The 8660-nt window shown below is 36.6% G+C and overlaps 1 protein-coding gene, 1 non-coding gene and 1 pseudogene across 2 annotated transcripts; 1 reads left to right on the top strand and 2 right to left on the bottom strand.

Moving 5' to 3' along the window:
- Nucleotides 1–4: 4 nt before the first annotated feature.
- On the top strand, nt 5–1589 carry LOC110708174 (annotated as a pseudogene).
- A 153-nt stretch (nt 1590–1742) lies between these two features.
- TRNAG-GCC lies at nt 1743–1813 on the bottom strand. The gene has a single exon. It is a non-coding gene; the product is annotated as a tRNA-Gly (tRNA).
- An 813-nt stretch (nt 1814–2626) lies between these two features.
- Nucleotides 2627–4426, bottom strand: LOC110708173 (putative ribosome biogenesis protein slx9-like). The gene is made up of 5 exons (XM_021886262.1): nt 4177–4426; nt 4034–4092; nt 3876–3925; nt 2819–2964; nt 2627–2747 (listed from the first exon to the last, which is right to left on the bottom strand). Exons 1-5 carry the CDS (start codon nt 4194–4196, stop codon nt 2627–2629), a joined length of 396 nt encoding a protein of 131 aa, XP_021741954.1. The 5' UTR covers nt 4197–4426.
- Between the last annotated feature and the right edge of the window lie 4234 nt (nt 4427–8660).

The following is an 8660-nucleotide window of genomic DNA, read 5'->3' as shown; positions in this document are numbered from 1 at the left end:
ATTCATATTCTTGCTTGCACTAGTTGGAGTGTTTTATCCTTACAACCGAGGAGCACTGTTCACAGCACTGGTTGTTATATATGCTCTTACATCATGGTATTGCTGGTTATACTGCAACCTCCTTTTATTGCCAGCTAGAAGGATCAAACTGTGCTACCGCATATGGCATGCTAAATCTTAGTTTCTCTGCTTCTGCCTTCCATCTGATTCACCCCCTTTCCATCCCACTGATTAAATGGTATCAGAAAGCTTACTGATTGCTTCCCCCATTTGTTTTGACAGGTTAGGAATCTGTTGCTGACTGGTTTCTTGTTCTGTGGTCCTCTGTTTCTCATTTTTGCTTCCTCAAACACTGTTGCGATAGCATACCATGCTACTGCTGCTCTTCCATTTGGCACAATAATGGTTATACTTCTTATCTGGACACTTGTAACTTCACCGTTGCTTGTTTTGGGTGGTGAATCGCTGGAAAGAATAGCAAGGCTGAGTTCCAAGCTCCTTGTCGCACAACAAAGTACCCCAGAGAAAATTCCACCACTGCCGTGGTACGAGGGACTCTTCCTCAGATGGCAATGGCTGGGTTTTTACCATTCAGTGCAATATACATAGAGCTCTACTACATCTTTGCCAGTGTTTTGGGGACACAGGATTTACACAATTTATAGCATTTTGTTCATTGTCTTCATTATTTTGATTATAGTCACTGCTTCATTACTGTTGCTTTGACATACTTCCAACTTGCTGCTGAAGACCATGAGTGGTGGTGGAGGTATGTATTCTGCGCTTATGTCTGATTATTTCATGAATGGTATATTCTTATTGTATGATTTATTTCTATGCTTTTGCCATGCTAGTGAGTTTGAAAGTCGTCGTTTTCATTTAACTCTAGGAATAAGTGAATAACTTGGATCCATCAATATGCATTATTTGCTACCTACTTTATCTTAAAGTTCACGATCACTTTCATTGGTGCTTATGTCTCTTTTGTATGCCTGCGTTGTTGCTTTCCCGACTTTCCCCCTGTTATCTTGGATTCGTTAATATAGTAGGTAAGTCTGTATTACCGATGCAATCATATTAGTATGATATTAAGTTATTAACTGATTTGGTACTTATTATGGCAGGTCCTTCCTATGCGGTGGTTCTACAGGGCTATTTATATATGGCTATTGCCTATACTACTATTATGCCCGCTCTGATATGTCTGGGTTCATGCAGACATCATTTTTCTTCGGCTACATGGCCTGCATATGCTATGGCTTCTTCCTTATGCTTGGAATGGTTGGCTTCCGTGCTGCACTCTTTTTTGTCCGTCATATATATCGGTCAATCAAATGCGAGTAGATAGGTGGTGCGACTTCAATGTTGGACCAATGTTTTTTTTGTTCTGTAGGCTTAGTAGGACAGCGATGTTCTTTGTATTGTAACCTATGCCTGACCTCATTCAGGACTCAGGAGAAAGAGTTTGTAATCTTATATAGACTTGCCTCTTTGATTTTTATATGAACGATCTTGCTTATACGTTAATCCTCTCACATAATTCACATAGTAATATAGTACAGTATAATAGTATATTAGTATTACCTTAATATGAAGATTTATGGTCATTTATGATTTATCTTTACTTCTGTCAAAAATTAAACTCTAAATACACAATGAAAATTGGATTTTGGACTTCTGTCATGGTATATTCGCAAAAAATTTAAGATTGCACCAGCCCGGAATCGCAAAAAATTTAAGATTGCACCAGCCGGGAATCGAACCCGGGTCTGTACCGTGGCAGGGTACTATTCTACCACTAGACCACTGGTGCGACTTTGATGGTATCATTTTGCTTTTAAAAGAGATCTTAAACAAACATTTCAGAAACTAATTTTACTTAGTCTGCATCAAGTTCCTCTTAAAATGTGAATATACTAATTTTGCTTACTTGCATGAGGATAACTTGTGAAGAAAAAATAAAATAAAATTGTTTAGTCTGCATCAAGTTCCTCTTAAAATGTCATGAAGCCTTTCTTTACATTCCTAAAATTCATCCTTGTTTTATTTAACAACGTATACATGTCACCACTTTCTAGCTGTCTTAGTGAAGTCAGGAAAAATAAGGAGAGGTTGGTTTATTAATATATACGATTTCTGTCCATAAAGTGATATTAATGAAAAAGTTTCATGATCACTAATTCATATTAGAGCCAAGAGAAAACTTATATAATCGATTGAGATGTCTAACAAAAAAAAAAAAATTCAATCATACAAAAACTGCAGTTCGAATTTGATAAGACATTGCTACATCTACTCACCTAAAGCCATAAAAGACTGTTGGTGTGGTTGGGTTTGCAATGATTCTTTCATTTAAGAACTACTACATGACCTATTGATAATTTTAAAAATTTCCATATAAGATGGATAATCAAGCCAACAAGCAGACTAAATTCTTTTTCCATCGGATGATGATAGCCCCACATCAGCAAAGCTTGACCTCTTGGATATGTCTTCAGAGGGATCGATGATAAAGCTGTTGCTAATACACCCAAATTTGCCATTCACATCTCCATGGACTGTGGTTTTGAAGAAGATTTTGATATCTTCTTCCTTTTCTTCTTTGCATCGTCTTTGGACTTCTTCTTTACAGGCTCAGCTTTAGGAGCTGTTGGGTGTTCACCAGGTACCGATGTATGGCAGCGAATGGATCGGATTGGAAAGCAGGATGTTTTAAGACAGCCTCCATTCGTTCTGTCTCCTTCAATCTGCCATCAATAGATATATCAGTAAATCAAGTTAAAAAAAACTGTAATTAAACAGAGAATTAGCCACTCACACTAGTTTCTGTCTGGATTTGCAGTTCAATTTTTTAGGTGGAGGAGCAGGTTGTTGTGATTCTTTCACCTCAGGTAAGACTTCATTGAGGAGGGATAGGTCATAAGCTTTTAATTTCTTTTCCCGTTTTCTTGCACTCTTGCTTTTCTGGCAACGAAAGAAACAGAACACAAGTGACCAAATGCAGCAGTAATATAGAGTTAATATAAATCAGAGAAATTATCCAAATACAAATATGCTATTGCGATCAATCAAAGGCTATCACCAGTTCATCTGACTTGGATCTCCCTCATTGTAGATGCTGCACTATCACCAGTCGCATTATCACCCAAAATCCTCCAAACTTCTTCAAATCTTTCAAGTTGTAGAAATATATTTATATCCACGGGAACAACTTGCATTCGATTGATTAAAATACTACACAACTACGCCACCTCCCAATTCACCAAACAGTAATAGCAAAGTAGGCAGAGGCCATATTTCTGGATCAAGATCATTGTGATTTTCTGGATCAACCTCGCCCCCTCCACTGTCGTTCCCTTCCTTTATCAGAATTAGGTGCTCCCACATTCTCCCTTCTTTTATTTTTTCTAAATAATCACATTGCTCCTGATATTGGTTATGGTTGTGGTGATAAAAGTGTTAAGAATTCAGAGTTTAGACTCATTCATTTAGTGGTGGTATGACATTTGACAGTCAGGTTTTTAATGTGTATGCCCTTCTAACAACGACCACCACCCTAGGCAACCACGCCAATTTATAATCGACTTTTGCTACTTCTCTTATGTACAGCTACAAGCTACAACTACAACTGCAAAGTGCATTGTATATCTCAATTGCCAACAACCATAATGCCTCCAACAATACACTATATAATTATATATACATATACCATTAACCATAACAAAGGTAATAAACAAATTATTTCTATCATAGCCTACAGTTTTAATTTTTTTTTTTTTTTTGGATTCTACAATGTATTTGTTTTTTATTTTTTACTGCAAATTAATTAAGCTTGAGAAAGACAACAAAGATGAAGCTTGAATTAGAAATTTCACCTTTGTAATCGCCTTCGTAACACTCAATGAAGCAACTGTCTCTCTGACTTCTGCACTTGTTTTAAACAAAACCCAGAATCATAAACAACCAATTCAAACATTTAAAGAAAAAACCCAGAAAATTAATAACATTTCAGTAATTGAAAAGGAATTATTACTCGAATAAAACTCAAGTTTCTTCTCAAATTTCCGATCTGCTTTCTTCGTAGCATCCGACCTAGACATCAATTTTGCAGATTTTTAATCCCCAAATTCATAAAAAAATTAACAATTCTAATAAGTTTTTGAGGTAGGAGATTACCTGATGTTTTTCAGTCCCATATTGAATGATTTCCCGAGCTAAAGATTGAACAGAAAAATACACACTGATGACGTCTCTGAATTCGCCGACTACGAAGAACAGAGAAGTTTTTTGTTTTTTTTTCGAGGAAAGAGAAAGAAGGTTTTTTAATTTATTTATTTTTTATTTATTTTATTTTTTTGGAGGGGTTTACGACCCAGCCCTAAAATAATAGGGTCCGACCCAACCCAGTACATCCTAGGGCGGACCCTTAAAGGGTTTACAGACTTGAGACTTTACCCATTTTACATTTGAGATCCAATCCAAACACTTATATTTGCATTTTAGAAATTCTTGTATGTGGTTGACAATATTATTTCGTTAGTTTTTTTTTTTACGGATACTTTGTTATTATAATAGGGGTTACTCGGTCAATGTCATAAGTAGGGCTGTGCACCGCTCCAAAATCGGACCGGGACCGGTATGAACCGAAACCCAGAATAAGCTATTTTTAAGAACCGGAAACCGGACCGTATTCTGCCGGTCCAGTCCCGGTCTGGACCTGTTTAATACGGTCCATTCCGGTTTTGGACCGGTTGGGACCGACTTTACCTTTTTTTTTTCCCTGCATTTTAACCTGTTTTTTTTAACCTATGTACTTTCGAACTAGAACAGGAGCAATTTCCGGTGAGGGCTGTTAGGCGTCGACGGCTGGAGTGATCGGAGGAGGAGGCTGAGTTTAACAAATTGAATTTAATTAAACAAAAAAACAAAAACAAAAAAAAAACGAAGAGAGGCTAACAATCGAACTAGAACATACCTGGAGGGCTGGAGGCTGGAAGTCGAAGAGGAGGGCGGCCTGCGGAGATGAGGGCGATGCCGTGGTCCGTGGACCGTGGTTGAGAACAGGGGCGGAGCCGCGGCGGCGTCGGGCAGAGAGTGAGAACGGGAAAGAGGAGGACAGAGAGTGAGAGTGAAGAGGCGTGATTCGTGAATGAGATTGATAGAAGTTAGGGTTTTTAGGAAATTAAAAAAAAAAAAATATATATATATATATATACACTTTTCTCGGGTTTCCGGTCCAGCCCGGAATTTACCGGGTTTTACTCGGACCTGACCGGAAACCCGGAATGACTAATTTTAAAGGACCGAGGACCGACCCGGAAGGCTACGATCCGGGCCGGGTCCGGTCCGGTCCCGGTCGGTTTTACGGTCCAGATCTAAAAGTGCACAGCCCTAGTCACAAGAGTTACTGTTTACTCGATTAGTATTTTGGGGGTTAATTAGTATTACCAGGGTTATTTGTCATGTTACAAGGGTTACTCGATTAATATTTTAGGAGTTGGTCAGTATTTAGGCTACTTGGTCAATGTTGTAGGTGTTAATTTGTTATTTTACAAGCGGCCACATGGTGTGGCCATCTGCACACAAAACGTGCTATTTGTCAAAACTTATCTTATATATAGTTATATTATCTAATCAACTAATTAAGTAAATATATATTATCCCTATCAAAAATAGAATATAGCTCCAAACTTGGTTACTTGCTTGAAATCGGGGGACTGCTTGTTACAAAGCATTCTTCTTGTCACTATTCTTAAGAGTACAAAAAGAGTTGATAAATATTAATGGGGCAATTAAGTAAATAAATATTTTAGAGGACATAATTATCTAAGCATTAGTCATAAGAGTTATCTCATACTTTGAAAAAGTAGGGATATGATGATATGCAATGTTGCTGGAAATAACATTAATTATTTGAATTTTGCATAGCTTTAAAGATTAGTAGATTACTGATTAATAGTCCCTTACTTAAAGTGGCTCCAATTAACTCGACAATGCTCCCAAAAGGAAAATAACTCCGATGTCTAAGGATTAAGCATCCTCCATTCAAGAATTAAGTCTTAATTTATTTCTTAACCCTGTGATCACACTATATCCAATTGGTTTATGTTCGGTACTAATTAAATGATAATCAACTTCATCGATAATTAAGCATCACAATTCACAATATTAGAAGCTTCAATCCAATCGCGCTAGCTAGGGGTGAGCGAAAAATCAGGGTACCCTGAATCGGAACCGGAACCTGTTAGGAACCGCAGGTTCCGAAACCAGAACCTGTACAAGAGGTTCCGGTTCCGGGTAGCAAACTGGAGAACCTGTTGTAATAGGTTCTAGTTCAGGTTCTCAATTTTTTGGAACCGGAACCTGTAGGGTACCCTGTACCTGATAAAAATATCACTTAATTTCAAATTATACACTAATTCTTACTCAATTTTTAAATAATAAATATCAAAATTACAATTATAAAAATATATATATTAAATTTGTTAGACAAGTACTATTAGTTTGTCTTATTTGCAAGTTGCAAACATTATAAATTAGTGACCAACCAGTTTTTTATTAAAAATTCCGCGAAAAAGTTAGTGAGTATATTATAATACAGGGTACCCGGAATCGAAACCGAAACCTGTAGGTTCCGGTTCCGGTTCCGGTTCTCATTTTGAGGAACCTGTTCCGGTTCCGGTTCCTGGAATTTTTACAGGGTACCCTGTTATGCTCACCCCTAGCGCTAGCTACTTGCTTGTATTGTAATTACTAATTAGCATTGCACACCTCTAATTAAGATTCTTCAAACTAATTGATTAAGCTAGGTGATCCCAAGTTGTATATATACAACTATACAAGTATTAAAACAAAGAAGCATTGCAGACTTAACAATCAAAGGTCCTTAATTATTTGTATTTTCTGCAACTTTCATACAAGTATATATATATCTTGTTCATCATTAGCCATTTATTTACGTTGGACCGCCATATGCACAATATATAAACATGGGAGATGACATTGAATGAAGGTATGTATATACATATAATTTAATTTGTGTTTAATTAACGCCTTGACCCGACATCTTAGGGAATTAATATTAATAGTAAATTATGAACTTGGATGCCTACACCTCTACATAATAAGCTGTTTTGCAATGATGCTACAAAGTACAAACCCATCAGTTGAGAACTAATCAAATTCTTTAAAATGGCTCTACACAAGATACTCTACCTAGGGTGTTTTCTTTTGTCATTGACAGTCTTGCTAGATGCCGCGATTTCTCAAGGGAACACGAACCATCTCATGAGAGCATCATGTAAGATCAAAAAGTACAAAATGTGCTATAACTTAGAGCATGTTTGTCCCGAGTTTTGCCCTGATGGTTGTACAATTGATTGTGCTTCATGTAAGCCAATTTGTAGTCCTCCGGTATCATTACCATCATCTCCTGAATATGGTTCGCCTCCAATTGTTGAGAATAAAGGCGGTAAGATTGCAAGTTGTTATTTTCAACCACCAGCAGCCCTTCAACTTCAGTCCCAATATTTCCACCACCACATGTCTATCCTCCTGATTTACCTAATACAACAACACCATATCCTTCAACTTCATATCTCGGCCCATCTCCTCCTATTCTAGTCATCGATCCACCACCACCATCTCCCGATACACAACCATTATTTCCTCCTATTCAAATCGACGATCCAACCATTATTCCAACCCCACCGTCTCCACCATCACCGGTCTACCCTCCTGATACACCTAGACCTTCATCTCCTCCTGTTCTAATTGTTGATCCAACCCCGCCTTCTGCACCATCACCTGTCTATTACCCTCCTGATACGCCGCCTAAAACACCATCTCCTCCTACTTCATAACCATCATCCCCATCACCTCCCTAAAAGACTAGGGATTAAATATGTACGTCGTGATAATTTTAAGATTTAAATTGTGCTTTGGGATGCATAATTCCTCCTCCATATTGTAATATTAAAGAAACGGGTGAAGTATTTGTATATTGGTCCGATCCCTATGATGTTTGTAAATAAAGTTGTAAGGAGACATCTCACATATACTCTACTTGTATATTATAATACACGTACTATTACTAATTTTTGGTGATTAAAAAGTTGTATACACTATTACTAATCTTTGGTGATAAAAAAGTTAAAAATCATTAAGTTCAAGTTTCTCAATTCATCCATCTGCAATTATGAATGCACCACTCTCAAAATTTCATTACTTGTTTTATAAGATTTATTTTTACTTACATCAAAGTATGCTTTATATATAATAAACGAATTAAACGGATAAAAAAATAAATTAATATGAAGTATGGAGTATAAACCAATTAACAGATTGATTTATATTATGTAAAGTTGATAGGTTATTAATCATGTCATAAGCTACATAGCATTTTTTGTTATGACAATTAACATTTATATTATTAATTATTAATTACGATTAACAAGCATTAAGGAGCTAAACTCCAGGCACGTTTAACTTGAATAATAATTCTAGCTCTTTAGATACAAATAAAAATTAAACTTACATACTACTCCCTCTGTCTCAATATACAGTTCTTGTTTGTGTTTTTTCACAGTATTGAAAAATAGACGGAAAAAGTGAGTGAAGTACAATAATAAATGTGAAGAGTGTAATTATAGAAAAAAGTT

Source organism: Chenopodium quinoa, unplaced genomic scaffold, assembly GCF_001683475.1.
Source record: "Chenopodium quinoa cultivar QQ74 unplaced genomic scaffold, ASM168347v1, whole genome shotgun sequence".
In the NCBI taxonomy this organism is placed as follows: domain Eukaryota; kingdom Viridiplantae; phylum Streptophyta; class Magnoliopsida; order Caryophyllales; family Amaranthaceae; genus Chenopodium; species Chenopodium quinoa.
This window is presented reverse-complemented; position numbering and strand designations above follow the sequence as displayed.

Bases quoted from the DNA above. Each gene is read 5' to 3' on its own strand.
- LOC110708173 (XM_021886262.1), bottom strand. From the start codon at position 4,196: ATGGGACTGAAAAACATCAG. The intron at 4,093-4,176 runs GTAATCTCCTAC...ATTGATGTCTAG, and splicing joins ATGGGACTGAAAAACATCAG to GTCGGATGCTACGAAGAAAG. The intron at 2,748-2,818 runs GTGAGTGGCTAA...TATTGATGGCAG, and splicing joins AAATCCAGACAGAAACTAGT to ATTGAAGGAGACAGAACGAA.